At 39.2% G+C, this 16,752-nt stretch overlaps 1 protein-coding gene across 4 annotated transcripts in view; it reads right to left on the bottom strand.

Moving 5' to 3' along the window:
* MOCOS (molybdenum cofactor sulfurase) overlaps positions 1-16,752 on the bottom strand; it is a 107,777-nt gene that overhangs the window by 56,825 nt on the left and 34,200 nt on the right. For all 4 annotated transcript variants that reach the window (XM_069075793.1, XM_069075811.1, XM_069075801.1 and 1 more), the window contains 3 exons: positions 15,355-15,471; positions 6,485-6,940; positions 3,548-3,710 (listed from right to left, as the gene is read on the bottom strand). In XM_069075793.1, coding sequence (XP_068931894.1) covers positions 3,548-3,710; positions 6,485-6,940; positions 15,355-15,471 — 736 coding nt within the window. The remainder of the gene's footprint in view (positions 1-3,547; positions 3,711-6,484; positions 6,941-15,354; positions 15,472-16,752) is intronic.

Raw genomic sequence — 16,752 nt, forward strand, 5'->3', positions numbered from 1 at the left:
TCTTGCTCTGCTATGTCAGCACGTCCATGGGGCATGGGAGATCTTTAAATCCCATAACCCTTACACCTCTGTATGCACCGTCCCCCCGCCCCCATGAAACGCACGCCGCGCTCCGAGCTGCATTCAATCAGAGCTGCAGCAGTGAGCGCGTAATCCTGTTCTTCCCCAGTGATTTGCTTGCTGGCGCCATTGAGAGCAGTGCCGCGGAGGAGAGCTGAGGCAGGACAACATAAGCCCTCCCCTGAAAATAAGCCCTCTGGTGTTTTTCTTTCCAAAAAATATAATAAGACAGTGTCTTATTATCGGGGAAACACGGGTATAACTTTCGGTTATTTTAAAGTTTAGTTGTCATGATTACTTCCACTACTATCACAACCACACTACTTTGAGCCTCCCTAACTGGTTACTCTATCCCTAGTCTCTCCTTCACCTATATTATACATCAAACAACTTTCTTTCATTCAATCAATAATTTGTTCTCTCTCCTTCACCTATCTTATACATCAAACAACTTTCTTTCATTCAATCAATCATTTATTCAAATCTATCCTTACAACATGCAAATATAAAGCCACCCAACACAAAAACCAATGACCTTATGGTCAATTTTCTTAAAACCCTGCTTTCATTGTGTTGTTCTCCTCAAAAATATTAGAGAGGTCTCCACATGCCTGTAGGATAAAGTCCAGACTCTGAAGCTTGGTATTCAAAGAACTCCATAATCTGACCCCAATCTATTTTTCCAACTATCTGCCACTACTCCCTAGTAGACAGATGTACCAACCCTGCCCCATCCTCAGACACACTTTTCTCTTACCTGCCTCTATACCTTCTTCCCAGGCCCTTATACTGCTCTCTTCTCTTTTCTCTGCAATATAGGCAAATGTTTCTGCCCACCTACCCAAATTCTACTTAGCTTTGAAGACCCAGTTCAAATTCTACCTGGAAGCATTCCTCCATCATGACAGTGTACAATGATCACTTCCTCCACAGAAACCCTCTGACATTTTTGTCTAGACCAATCCTATCTTTGCTGCCTTTTATTATGTAACTGTTCTATGTGTGTTTTATGTCTCCAACTGGTTTATAAATTTCATGAGTCATATCAATTTCAAGAGTCATGTCCTTGTTTTTTGCATGCCACTTAGCATATATTTATCCAATTAATACTTACACTGCATGCATTACATTGGGAGTAGGGAGGGTAGTGGAAACCCAAAGATGACAAAGCTATCATTATCTCACCAAACTCCAATGAAGTTTGGCATTTGGAAAATTCTTAGATTGTCCTTTTAGAGCAAATGATACTTATGTAAATAGAGAACATAAAGAATAGCCTTATTTGAGTGCAGGAAGGCACTAAACCATGTCCTAGTCCCAATAAGGAGGGAAGGAAGCCTTCTTTCCTTCCTTTTTGCTTTCATTCAAGTAACAGGGCAAAACAGCCAAGGGACTTTGTAAAAGAGGCTAGATTTAAAGATGTAGCATGAGTATTATGAGTCTACTTTTTTCCCCTAGGGATAAACTTTTCATAGTTTAAAAAAAAAAAAAGAAATAAAGATGAAAACAAAGGCTTGTCAGATGCCAGAAAAGAAAATGTTCAGAAATTTGTGGGTTTGGGGTTAAGGTTACATTGTGTTATATAATAGCAACACCCACTGGCCACATGGAGAACATCTTAGCACATGCATAGCCTTGTTAAAAACAGTTTCCATTATCCCTGCCACACTGAATAGAATGATAAAGCTACCTATAGCCTTTCTTTTGGTGGGGGGGGGAGATTTCCAAGTTACTGTACTTCTCTGGAATGACCAAAGAAGGAATGAAAGCTAACAATGTCAAATATATATCCTGGGATAGGATTTCCCTTAAAAATTGTCTCAGACAATTTAAAGCTGACTGTTCGTGTCACAGGATCACGTCAGAAAGTTTTAGCAAATCAAAGGAATTCACTAGACCATCCAGGTAAGGTGGACATCGTAGAATTCCAATATCAAAGTCCTATTTTCTCTCAGAAGCCCCAGATTTTAACAAGTCTCTGAACAGAGACCCTCAGTTCACCAAACTTGAAGTGAAAATTAATCTTACCCTATCTCTTTGCCTCTTTTGCTTATTTCAGATTATTTCCATAACCAGCAGGAGTTAAAGCTATCAGTTTACTTTCATAGGGTTACAAAAATACCTTGCTAGCTGCCAGGAAAAATACTGTTGTCTATTCATTAAAACATAAACAATCCTTGATACCTGTTCTACTAAAATAAAAATAATATATGATATATACTTTAAGAAGTCAGTCAAGGGTTGGCTAGGTGGTACAGTGAGTAAGAGTGCCGGCCCCAGAGTCGGGAGGACCCGAGATCAGTTCCAGCCTCAGATACTTAACACCCACACAAAATAACTGGCTGTGTAACCTTGGGCAAGTTACTTAACCCCAACTGCTTTAAAAAAAATAAGTCAGTCAAGAAATTCTTAAATACATGTTCTGTGCTGGGCACTAGGGTAGACATTAGTGATGCAAAGAAAAAAATGAAATAGTTCCTATCCTCAAGAAGCATGTAATCTAATGGGGAAGACAACATGTACATGAATAATAAGATATATATATATAGAGAGAGAGAGAGAGATTAAATAAAAGGTAATTGGGGCTGGATGATGACACCAGAAGCCAAGGTAATCAGCTATGAAGGGAACCATAGGTTCTAGGAAACAGAGAGGTATAAAGAGAAAATAGATTCCAAGCATGAGTGACAGTGTACAAAAGACACAGTGACCAGAGATGGGAGTAGCACATATGAAGAAGAGAAAGCAGGTGAGTTTGACTGAACTGAAGAATGTGTGAAGGAGAATAATGTATATGATTCACAACCTATGTGTGAACTTCTTACCAGGGTTGCTCCCTCCTTTCTGGGACCAGAAGAGAATCTGGAACCGCATTCCTTCTCTATAGAAATTGGAAGCCAGAAAGACTAAGATTTCTCTTCTCTCAAGCTCTCACCAACTCCACCTTCACACAGGAAGGGATCATTAAATAATCAATCTCCCCTAATAAGGAGTCATGACAAATGGGCTTTGGCCCTGGGTTACATTTGCAATAAGACTGGAAGAGTAATTTTGAACCAGGTTGTGAAATGCCTTAAATACCAGAGAGAGGCACTTATGTTGGACCCTAGAAGTAATAGGGAGGTACAGGGTTGTATGTAGTAGGAGAATGATATCATCAGACCTGTACTTTCCTCCATCATCTCCGTGTTGTCTTCACAACGACCCTGTCAAAAAGGCTTGGTATTTGCCATTGCCCTCATTTTACAGAAGAGGAAACTGAGGACCAAATAAATGAACTATTTTGCCTTTTTATTCTATTCATGCTGTTTCTAGACCTTTCATTTTGACCCATAAGACTTAATAAACTCAACACAATTCACTTGGCTGGAAAGTGGAACAACAGAACAGAGCTGAGGCCTTTTTGTCTTGTAGCTGACTCTCTATTACACCACACTACTTCTAGCAAAGGAAGAAATGTGAATATGAGCTGGTGACTGCTTCTTACCTTCAGCTGTAATGACCATAGTCTTTCGCTGCAGGTCAATTGAGGGTTTAATTAAGCAGAGACGAGGCTCTTGCTTCTGACTGAGGCAAATTCCATTGTGATTTGCAACCATCCAGTTTCGGTCATATAACAATCCTTGGTTTCCGATCGGCCATTTGGTAACCTGAGGGAGAATTAAAATAAAAGTTAAAATTTAAAATGTAGGCTTGCTTTGGACAAGAACACTTTACATAAATTATTGCATAAATATTTTCAGCATAGTTTGTACACGGACTTCTCAAAGGTAAGAGGATTATAACTTAATTATATAACATTATATAATTACAATAATACATACAATTTTATATATTACAGATGCAATTTATTATATATAATAATATATATGCAGTTAGGTTGCTCAGTGGATAGAATGCTGGACCTGGAGTCAAGAACTCTCATCTTCCTGAGTTAAAATCTGGCCTCAGACACTTCTAAACTGTGTGACCCTGAGACAATCACTTAACCCTGTTTGTCTCAGTTTCCTTATCTGTAAAATGAGATGGAAAAGGACATGGCAAACCACTCCAGTATCTTTGTCAAGAAATCCCTAATTGAGGTTAGTTAACAAAGAGTTGGACACAACTAGAAATGACTGAATAATAACAAATTATAATTTAATAAACATTGAATTAATGGATTCATATCATTTAAAGGAAAAAGAGGAGAGAAGATAGGGGGAAAATTGTAACAGATGACATTTATATAGCCTTTTAAGGTTTGGAAAGTATTTAGAAAGAGAGAACTGGGACAAATACATGTTTATGGAGCTAGTAAGAATAACAACCAATATTCAAACTCAGCTCTCCAATCTCCAGCTCTCCCACTTTTTCCATTATTCCATTCCATCTCCACACAGTCCTTTCCAAGATGGAGGACTCCTGTCTCCCAATTCAGTCATAGCTTTAGCCCAAGTGATTATTCCAACTCTTGATGGGCCTGACCACCATGTCTTACTTCATTCAGGCTCCAACCCATTCAATCAAAATTTAACAAGAAAGAGGCAGTGTGGTTCATCAAAAGACCACTGGCTCTGGAGTCAGAGGACCTGTGTTCAAAACCTGTCTCTGATGCTTACCAATTGTGTGACCTCCAGCAAGGCGCTTAACCACCATGGGCCTCAGTTTCCTCATCTGTAAGATGAGGGTATTGGAGTAGATGACCTAGTCTCTTCCAGATCTAGAGTTATGATTCTACAATCTTTAATATAGAATTAATTATTTTCAGTAGGATCATAGTATTATAAAATTTAGAGTTGTAAGGAATATTAGAGTCCAACCCTCTCATTTTACAGATAAGGAAATTGAGGTAAAGAGAAGTTAGATGAATTGCCTATGGTCACACTGGTAGTAAATGCCTTCAGTAAAATTTGAACCCAATAAAATATAAGTCCCTTGAGGTCAAGGGCTGGTTTTTGTTGTGCCAGAGCCTAACACAGTGTCATGCATGGGTACCTAGTAAATGTTTGTTTGATTGGATTGCCCAGAGAGAATACTTGTCTGTCAATAAGCATTTATTAATCATCAGGCCCTGTGCTAGGCCTTGGGGATAGAAAAATGAACCAGGAGAAGTGGACATAAAATAACCAATAAAATAAATTCTAATTACAGCAAGGATCTCTCCAAGTTAGAGAACTGTACTCAACTTATTCTGAAAATTGAGTTCAGAAGAACTTTAGGAACATTCAAGAGACTGTGTTTCACCCATTGGTCTTTTCAGTAATGCATTGTAAGTAAGGTAATCTTTGATCACAAGGGACAGAAGCATAATAAAGCAATAACAATAATGATAATAACTACTGACATTTGTACAGTGGATATAAAACTTCCAAAACACCTCACATGCACTATCTCATTGGCACACCAGGCCTACCCCAATGACTGTATTGTATGAAATGTTTTTCTTTGCTTTATGATGAGGTTGCTGTATGCAGATAAGAACTATGTTAAAAGAGAACATTCCATGCCCAAAGGGCTATAAATACTTTTATACCCTTTGATCAAGCAATACCACTCCTAGGGTTATATCCCAAAGAGATCACAGAAATGGGAGAAAGACCCATATGTACAAAAATGTTTATAGCAGCTCTTTTTGTGGTGGCAAAGAATTGGAAATTAAGGGGGTGCCCATCAATTGGGGAATGGCTGAACAAGTTGTGGTATATGCATGTTATGGAATACTATTGTGCTATAAGAAACGAGGAGCAGGCAGTCTTCCTATTTACCTGGAGAGGATTAAAAGAACTGATGCTGAGTGAGAAGAGTAGAACCAGGAGAAATTTGTACACAATTACAGACACAACGTATGTGTGATGACCAACTTTGATAGACTGGACTCTTCTCAGCAATTCAGTGATATAAGTCAATCCCAAAAGACGCATGATGGAGGGAAAAATGTGCATCCAGAGAAAGAACTAAGTTTATATCCAGGTGGAAGCAAAATACCTGATCTTTTTCGTTCTCTTAATTGGTTCTATGTCCTCTTTACCATTTTTCATTCCAGCTGGTACAATCCGTCCTTATAACCTGACCAACGTATAATGTGAAAGTATTTACAGACCCTATACTTGACTATAAGCCGCCATGGGGGGGAAGGGAGGGAGGGGGACAAAATGTGAAATTCAAGGAATTGTGGAATTGAATCCTGTAAACTAAAAGGAAACAAACAAATTAATAAGTTAAAAAAAAAAAAAAAAAGAACATTCCCAAGGCCATTTTTAAAAAACATACCTCCTAGGGCAGCTAGGTGGTGCAGTGAATAGAGCACCAGCCCTGGGGTCAGGAGGACCTGAGTTCAAATCTAACCTCAGACACTTGACACAATTACTAGCCCTGTGACTTTGGGCAGGTCACACCCCCAATTGCCCTCCAAAAAGCAAAAAACAAAAACAAAAAAACATACCTCTAAGGCGGCACAGGATTTGATGGGGTAAATATAGATATTTGTGATAGTTAGTGGTGGGAGCCCGCCATCAAGTGCTGCTGTAGAGGTCAATGGAGTGATGTGTAGGCTACCTCCTGGCTCAGTCTCAGGGGGATGTGAATCCATGGCTTTCAGAGTCACAGAGGAATTGTTCAGCTCAGCATGGAGAAGGACATCTTCCTCAGGCAGTTTCCCAGTTTCATGCCCATTGACCCTTGCTTCTTGTACCACAGGTTCTACTGATATGGCAGTGGTTTCCCCAGGAGTTATCTGAAAGGGAAGTTTACTGTCTGCTTTACCTAACCTGGTTGCTATGATGAACTTCAAAAAGGTCTGTGCATCTTCAAAAGTAGACATGTAGCCAAATGATATTCTCAGTGACCCTGTAGGGTGACCATCAATGAGATCTATATCATCCCCACAGATGTGGCCAGCCTAGGAATAAAAAGAAAATTATAAGCCCACAGTAGTATTTTTCTTCATTGTTTTATTTCTCATGGATAATACTCATAGTCAATTCTAAAAAGATAATTAATATAGGAAAAGAAAATTGCCAAGTTGTCAATGAGAACTTATTAAACATCTATTATCCCATTTAATTTAAGAAAAGGGGAAATCCAAGACTCAGGATTTGTGGTCTGGAATATTCACTGTAATCTCTTATGACATGACAAGGAACCGTAGTGCCCTTTATTCCTAGCCCCACATTTCATGACAGCTACTGCTATTGCCTCCAGACAACCCAGGCAAGGCCAAGAGTATATATTTTGGTTAAATCATGAAATAAGGTGAAAAACTCTTATTGGAGACAATCGGAAATTTTTTTTTGCCACTTAGTGGAGACTTCCTCCCAGTTGTAATCTGAAAAACTAAAGAGATAATGGCAAAAGGAAAACTTTGGAAAGAAAAGTGGGAAATACCAATGCATTTTCATTCCAGGGACAAATCCTGGAGTGTGTCTCTATTTAATGGACTCTCAAGAACCTAGTCCTCTTAGATGGAGAGGAAGTCCTATATTTATTGAGCATCTTATTCCCTGCCTTCAAGGAGTTCATAATTTCAGTGGAAAGAAAAGGTATGCACCTAGAAATCAGAGTTGTATTATTACTTTCAAGATGTTTGTGAGAGATGAACTCTAAAGCACAGAAAGGAGATGCCAAGAGCTAGAGTTATCAGCCAAAACTTCTGGAGTAAATGAGATTTAATATGGACTCTGAAGAATGAATGGCATTTGTATCAGGAGGAACCAGGGTGCTACATATTCTAGGCAAAGAGAAGAGCTTGTGTAAGGTGAGAGTCAGCATAGCATGTGTGGTATGTGGGTCAAGGTCCCTACTGTCCAGATCCCTTCCCCTGCTCTAGGAAGGGGATGGATTACAGAGGAAGATGACTCAGATGATGAGATTAAAATCTCTCCTCAGGGAGATCCTGCTCCAAAGATGATGGTGGACCCAGTTTCTCTAAGCCCAGGGTTAACCTGGAAGGCTTATTTCTACATCATGCTGGGTGATGCTGAAAAATATGGCTAAGATATCAATCTAAAGAGTCATATTCTGATTTAATAGCCAATAAGGAGCTACTGTGAGAGAGAGAGAGAGAGAGAGCATTGCATTGTTAGAGACTCAGCCTCTGAATCAAGAACACTGGAGCTCAACTTCCATTTTTGACACATACAAGCTTTGTGTCTTAACCCCTTGAATCCCTGGCAACTTTCAAAAATATAAATTATGGATGAATTGCTAATCTACATTGGTAAAGGGAGTTTCCACAAATGGAGTGCTAGGACCAAAAATAAATTGATGGATAAAAATACTGAAGATATTAAAGTAGGGAATAAATTTGGAGCCTGAGAACTTGATTTTTGAGCATCTTACAATTGTGGCTGAAACTATTTACTACCTATGTGACCCTGGACAAATTACTAAACCTTCCTAGGCCTCAGTTTCCACACCTGTAAAATGACAAACTGAAATAGATTATCTCTGAGGTTCATTCCAGCTTGAAGATTATGAATCTAAGATCTCATGAGGAAAACAGCACTTCAGAAAAATTAACCTGGACATTCTCTGCTGGGTTTACAGAGTCTAATTCAAAGACTGCTGTGAAACTGCCTGAATATATAAGGTCCCAGGGAAAGACGTTACCAGCAGGAATGGGGTAAAAAGATGACTTTTAGATTATTAGAGCTAGGATGCATCTCTGAGATCAGGTAGTTCAGTCTTCTGATTTTACAGAGCTAGAAACTGAGACCTGGAGAGGTTAAGTGACTTACTCAATTCAAACAGTAAATTAGTAGCAGAGAATTCTAGAGACATTTTTGTTTTTCATGATTTTCTGGCATTACTCTCATTTCTCTTCGCAATTTTTCCTCTACTTCTCTTACTAGATTTTCAAAATCTCTTTTGGGCTCCTCCATGGGCTGCAACCAATTCATATTTTTTTGGAGGCTTTTGATGTAGGAGCTTTGACTTTGTTGTCTTCTTCTGGTTCTATGTTTTATTCTTCTTTGTCACCAAAGTAAGATTCTATAGTCTGACTTTTTTATGCTGTTTATTCATCCTCCCAGTCAAATAACTGATTTTCTAACTCCTTGTCAAGGCATGACTCTGCTTTCAGTGGGCAAGGGGGGGGGGGGCATACTGTCCCAGGATGGGCTTTGTATCAGCCACTGGGTCCCCCACCAACTGTGGGCCCAGAGCTCCAGAAGCAGCCACTACTGCCACCCTGGGACTGGGGCCAGACTGCACACTCCTCTTTCACCTGGGTCTCACAGAGTTCCCTCACTGACCTTCCATGCTGTTCTTGGAGTTTGTGGGTTGAGAAGTCTGGAAATTGCTACTACTGCCAACGATTTAGTTCCCTGAGACCTGCTCTGGCCTCCTCACACCTGGAGGACTCCATGCCAGACTGCGCTCCACTCCCAACCCAGTACAATATACCCTTCCTGTGGGTCTCCCAGGCTGTTGGGTTGGAGATGTGTTTCACTCTGTCATTTTATGGGTTCTACACCTCTAAAATCTGTTTAGAGTCATTTTTTAGAAGTATTTGGAGGGGTTTGGTGGTGAGCTTAAGAAAGTCCCTGCTTTTATTCCACCATCTTGACTCTGCCCCACCCCAGATATTTTTTGAAGAATATTTAGCTAATTCTCCCTAAAGAGAGGGAGAGAAAGAGATGAAATGAACATGCATGAGTATGTGAAAGGTATTGTAATGATTAAAGGACTTCCCAAAGGTGTAGAGATTCCTGGATAATGTATCAGAAAGTCTATACTGAGGGATCCCCCCATCTATAAACTCCAAGACAGAAGAGAAGCTCCAGGGTCTCCAAACCAACTCACAAGCTCCTTGAATGGGAGCTGAACAATATCTAGATTGAATCTCCATGGACGTTAAAGAATGTTCAGTGTCTCTATCCTTTGCCCCCAGATCTCTATCATTTCCTCTTGAGGAGCCAACAGTGGAAAAATCCTCATCTCGATGTCATAAAGACTTTGTCTAAACATTTACTCAGAAAGTTTGAGGAAGATTTGAATTCAGTGAAAGTTTTGCTATCTGCTAATTTGGGAGAAATAGGTTAGTTAGCTAGTTAAAAACTCCTCTCTGTTTTTTTTTAGTTAACACCTACTAGGCCAGGTTTTACTTTTTCTTTGCTCTCCCTCTCAAGACGTCTGAAAGAACAATGGAATCTGTGTTTAAATCCTCATTATTTATGAAAGTCTTGTAAGACAGAGATCTGTTTCTTCATGTTCTTCCCTCCCTGACAAAACCAACAGGAACAGCTCCTTGTTTAACCTCTCTCTCTTCTGGTTATCACAGGATTACACATTCATAGCTTTTATCATTCAAGTATTGGAGAACACCAGTTTTAGTAGTGAGCTTTTAATTTGCTTTCAATTTCCAGTAATCTTGTGTCTTTTGTAGTCAGTTAAGAGGTGCAGTAAATAGAGTCCCAGGCCTGAAGTCAGGAAGACTCGTGCTCATGAGCTCAAATTCATCTGCAGACACTTACTAGCTGTGTGACCCTGGGCAAATCACTTAACCTTATTTGCCCCAGTTTCCTCATTTGAGGAATTCCTCAAATGAGCTGGAAAAGGAAATATTTAACCACTCTAGTATCTTTGGCAAGAGAAACCCAAATGGGGTTACAAAGAGTCAGACACAAAAAAACCCAGAGCTGAACAGAAAATTTGACTTTCAAATACAAGAAGCAAGAGAAGCATGAGAAGGTAAACTGGAAAAAGAAATCATAAGGAACTTATTAAAGTTCAACTATTTACATTCCTACATGGAAAAATGATCATTGTAACTCATGAGACTTTTCTCAGTATGAGGATAGTTATATGATAGTATAGTGTATATATATAGTATGTAGTATAGAGTATAGTATAATATATAGATAGTATGGATATATGTCTACGTGTATGTATACATATGTATACATATATGTTTATAAAGGAGTGTGTATAAATACATATGTGAGTGTGTGTATATGTATACAAAGGCAGAGGGATCAGTTGAATAGGAAGGGATGATATCTAAAAAATAAAATTAAGAGGTGAGAGAGGAATATAATGAGAGAAGGAGATAGGGAGAGATAGAATAGGGTAAATTATCCCATATAAAAGAGGCAAGAGAAAACTGTTACACTGGAGGGGAAGAACAGGAAGGTGAAAGGGAATGGGTCAACCTCACTCTCATTGAATTTGGCTTAAGAGGGAATAACATACATACTCAATTGGGTATCTTGCCCTACAGGAAAGTAGAGGGGAAGGGGATAAGAGGAGGAATGATAGAAGGGAGGGCAGATTGGGGGAGAGGATAGTTAGAAGCACACACTTTTGTAAAGGGACAGGGTCAAAGGAGAAAATAGAATAAGTGGGGGGCAGGATAGGATGGAAGGAAATATAGTTAGTCTTTTACAATATATCTACTATGGAAACGTTTTGCTTAACTACACATGTACTACCTATATTGTACTGCTTATCTTCCCAGTGGGGGTGGGTGAGGAGGGAAGATGGGAAAGAATCTGGAACTCAAAGTTTTTAAAACAAATGTTTAAAAAATTGCTTTTTACATGCAACTAGGAAACAAGATATACAGGCACTGGGATATAAAAATTCATCTTGCCCTACTAGAAAGTTGGGGATGGGGATGAGAGAGGATATAAGGGAGAACAGATTAGGAGAAGGGGTATTCAGTAAGCTCACTATTTGGGGGTGGGGTAGGGGACAGACAGGGAGAAATGAAGACATAGAAATGAATGTTGTAAACTAAAAATAAACAAATTTTAAAAAGGAGTCCGACAAAACTGAAATGACCAAACAATGACATGTGCTTTGTACAGAATTTTAATACCATGGAAACAACCAGGAGGCAGAAAACTTCCTTACATTACAATAAAAAATGTAATGAGATTAAAAAAAGAAAAGATCAACTGACATAGAATCATAAGATTTAGAGTTGGAAGGTTCTTAGAGGAGATCTGAAATCAACCAGTTCCCTTGACAGATAAGGAGGCAGAGGCTGAAGGAGAGTAGGGTAAGTAACTTGCTCAGGGTCAGACAGGTAATAAGTAATTAGACCTGGCATGGATTTTTAACCCATTTCTTCTGATTCAAGTGCAGGACTCTTTCACATATAAACAGAATCACAAGATTCTAGTTGATTGGAAGATGCCTAAGAGGTCACCCAGTCAACTCTGAAACTGCAAGTTTCCTCTTCCATTCTTAACGAATGGCCATCTTTCCTCTACTTGAAGACCTTCAGTGATGGGGAACTCATTGCCTCATAGTACAACTCATTTTACTTTTTGGACAACTTTGATTGTGAGAAACTTTTTTTGTATTGGGTTAAAATCTGCTTCTCTTTCATTTCCACTCATTGACCCTGGTTCTGTGCTCTGTGGCCAACCTTAACAGCATTTGGAGGTGTGAAAGGTGGCTTCTCTGTATTCCTTAATTGTCTATAAGCCATACATATTATCTCTGCTGTAGAGAACACTGAAACAGTAAAGTTTGAACAATTTTTCATATTTGCACCAGAAAATCCATTAGAATCCCCCCCTCTTGCTTCCCACCATCTGCTAACACTTCATTATGGAAGCCTACATGTAAGTTTAGTTTATTTCTTGATGTTTTCTGTACCAAAGATGTCTTTTTTAAAGGCACTTTTACAGATTTTTTTTTCAGACATTTCTGTACTCCTGAGACATTTGGACATTTGCAGAAACTGTGTGATCACTAACTACTCGCCCTTCTAGGGGCAGAAAAGACCAGCATCAAGCAACACAGGAAAAGATGGAGGAAACCTCCAATGGATTCTTTTTGGCTTCAGAAGGTTAATTCAAACTGCTTAACACTGCAAAGTCATATTTCATAAATATGAAACATATATGAGATTTTATGATTATAGTATAAGCATTTTAAGTCACCTCAAGGACATTTACCCTGTGGTACATGGTAACATAATTTCAGACTGATAGGATCAGTGCACCCAGGCCCAAGGACAAAAAAGTGCTGATCCCAAGAGAGCTCAGGGATACCATGCCAATCTTTCCATGTAGCAAGGCTTATATAAATTGATGTGAAGTGAGCAGAACCAGGAGAACATTGTACATAGTAACAGCAACATTGTGAGATGATTGACTATGATAGACTTAGCTCTTTTTAGCAATACAATGATCCAAAACAATTCCAAAAGACTCATGACGGGAAATGCCATCCACATGCAGAGAAAGAACCGTGGATTCTGAATGCAGCCCAAAGCATTCTATTTTCACTTTTTTGGTATTTTTTTTCTTTCTTGTGGTTTTTCCTTTTTGTTCTGATTCTTCTTTTACAACATGAATAACGTGGAAATATGTTTAACATGACTGTACATGTATAACCTATATCAGATCACTTGCTGTCTTGGGAAGGGAGGGAGGAAAAAAATGTGGGAACTCAAAATCTTACCAAAAAAAAAATCTTTCCAGGTAGCTCTCCACCCAGAATAAAAGGAAACATTTACATACTAGGAAATCTTGTGAAAAGTTTCTACTTAGTCTCACAGGAGCAGGCAGAAGAGGTCAGTGGGTTAGAGCTAATGGTTGGATGAAGTAGGGGGTGGGGCAGCCTTAAAAACAAGTGAATTCTGGTAAATTCTGTTTCCATCTCAAAAGAGATCTGCTGGCTAGAGGAGGGAACCAGGGTAACTTGAGAGCACAGTATAATTTTACAAGATACAATACTAGTTTTACAAGAAATGCAAAACATGAGAACATGCAGAGATAGGGATGGCATGAGGACAGGACCACTGCATATACTTAATCACTATTTGACTAAGAGAGATGTCTCTTTAACCTTTTTTGAGATACCATGTCACAAAAGACTTGAAATGGCAGAGACATTATCTCTGCGTCTGAGGAGGATAATTGCAGCCTCAGGAAAGGAGAGAACAGAGGTACCTGGAGAGGAGCCAGAGGAAAGGACAGAAGCTCATGGGATCATAGATTAGGGCTGAAGGGGACCTTAGATGCCATTCTAATTCAACATCCTCATTTTACAGATGAGGTGACGTGATTGCCCCAAGTTACACAGATAGTAAGTAGAAGGGATGAGATCTAACCCAGGATGTCTGACTCAAAATCCATATACCTTCTGCTGTACCCACAAGTCTTCTCCTGTCTGTTCCTTCATCTCTCACTCTTTTGTAGGAGAAGGAAGGTTCCCCTAAACTAAGCATGGCCCACAGCAGCTTTTGTATTGAGGATACCTTAATAGTGTGGGTCAGGGGAGGCCAGATAGCACAGCAAGTAAGAGCACTGGCCCCAGAGTCAGGATGACCTGGGGATCGAATCCGGGATCAGACACTTAGCACCCACCCAGAAACACCTGGCAGCATAACCTTGAGCAAGTTCTTTAACTCCAATTGCTTAGGGGTGGCCAGGTGGCTCAGTGAGTAAGAGCACCGGCCCCAAAGTCGGGACAACCTGGGATCAAATCCGGGCTCAGATACTTAGCCCCACACCCAGAAATAACTGGCTGTGTAAACTTGAGCTTAACCCCAATTGCTTAAAAAAAATTGATCAGTTATGAACAAAAATCCTTGCCTTTCCGCAAAAAGGTGGTAGGCAACAGATGAGGTATTGTTCCCATCTGCCCATTTCTCTGGAAGAAGTCTTCACATGCTTAGGGTAGACATCCCCCTTCTTCACTGAGGGTTTAAGGCTTGTTGGATACGCTCAACCTGATTTAGTCCATCTGCCAAAATGGTTTACAGTCACAGGTGAGAGTTGGGTGAAGTTGGACACTAAAGGTGGAAGAGCAGCCCTGAAAAGGACTCAGTAAGCCCTCCACCAGAGGCACTAATCCTCCCTGACTGCCCCATATACACATTAGAATATAACATCCTTGAGAGCAAGGACCACCTTTCTTTTCTATTTGTTTCTGTAGCACTTAGCACAAAGTTTTGATCATAGTTAAGTGCTCAAAAAATTGCTTTATTCATTCAGCTGTTTTGAATAAACTAAAATTTAGAGACTTTTGTGCTTTATTTACTCTCCAATAATATACAACTTTTCCTTGAAAATTAATTAATTATAAATTACTGATATGTACAAAGATGTTATATGATTAAAAAAAGCTCAAAGAGGAAATGACTTAAGCTTCTCTTCCTCTGTTATCCAAAGCCACTATAATTTGCCAAAACAATATTAACCAATAAAGATAGATTCCCACCCTCAGAGAAAGGAACCTAAGACAGAATCAATCTACAACAGTGGTCCTCCCATGCCTGTGTCTCTGTATGGTTGTCTTATCTTGCTTCATTCTTTAGGATCTAAGGCTGTATCAAAGGGGTTCAGGACTCACCTGAAGGTTCTTTTTGATGATTTCATTACTGATCTTCAGGTGCCTCTGGCATGCCCCTATATTACAGAAACATCCAGTCCGAATGTGTATATTGTGAAGGCTGGCCATTTTTTCTATCTGTGGATTAAATAAAATGTGAAAATAGCATAGGGAAACAAGTACATCATTTTAACATGTATATCTTGTGTTTTGATTGGCCTGAAATAGTATATCTTACTCAGGATATTTTATTTCTCTGGGCCTTGTTTTCCTCATCTATAAGTTAAATTGGACTAAGTTTTCAAGATCTAAATTCTAAGAATCTATGATTCTGCCATTAACCTTGGGTCCTTGGGAAAAATCATAACCTCTCTGACTCTCTACTTCCCAGTCTTTAAAATGAAGGGATTAGATTAGGTTATTATTTTTATTTTGGAGGGGGGAGGGCAAGGTCACACATGGTTAATGTTAAGTGTCTGAGGCCGGATTTGAACTCAGGTCTTACTGACTCCAAGGCTGGTGCTCTACTCACTACACCACCTAGCCGCCCCAATGAGATTATTTTTAAATTCCTTTCCAGCTCTAATATTCCTGACCCTGCTTCTAACTCTATCTAACCCTAATTTTGCTTCTAAGTTCATATCATAAATTTATTGCATTTATTTTATTAAATGTAAATTAATTGGAGAATAACTGTATATGTATTATCTAGTTAGTTTATATAAGTTTATATTTACTGATTATACATACTCTTTTTCACCCTCCCCCCCAACACAATTAGAATTTAAGCACCTTCAGGGCAGATTCCTTTCTTTAAAAAAAATTGTTAGCATGACACTTAATGTTAGTTAGAAGCATAGCAAAAAGCCTACCCTCAGAGTCAAAAATGCCTAGGTTCATACCCTCACTCTGATACCTACTGACTGTACTGCCCTGAGTAAGTCACCACCTCTCAATGGACCAGGCAGCTTTCAAACACCACAAACAGTGAAACAGTTGCTGCCCTGTGCTGGAAAGGTATTTCCCTCATAGGGGAGTTCCCTACACCCATGAAATCACTGGTCTAGACAAAAATCTGTCTCTGGCATCTGTGCTTGGCACATGAGAAACATGTAAAAGATAATTGTTGAATTAAGTTGAAGTGAAAATATTTAACACAAGTTAATTTGCATGACAACATAACAACAAAATGAAATTCCAAATACTGAGGCACTGGTTTTAGATAATATTTGCAGCAAAATGCTAGTACCAATAAAGTTGGGGGTGGGGAGCTGTTCTTTGGAGTTTGCCATAATGAGATTAAACCTTTAGTCTTTCTTGAAGTTACCTGTCATCCCTCAAAATTTGCCCACTGATTTATGAATGACTACCCAGAAGTAAGACCCATTTAACATTAGTGTCTTCTATGTCACCCACTTT

The sequence above is a fragment of the Petaurus breviceps genome, unplaced genomic scaffold (genome assembly GCF_028583685.1).
Source record: "Petaurus breviceps papuanus isolate PSGF00001 unplaced genomic scaffold, PetGlider_PUasm1.0 151, whole genome shotgun sequence".
NCBI lineage: Eukaryota > Metazoa > Chordata > Mammalia > Diprotodontia > Petauridae > Petaurus > Petaurus breviceps.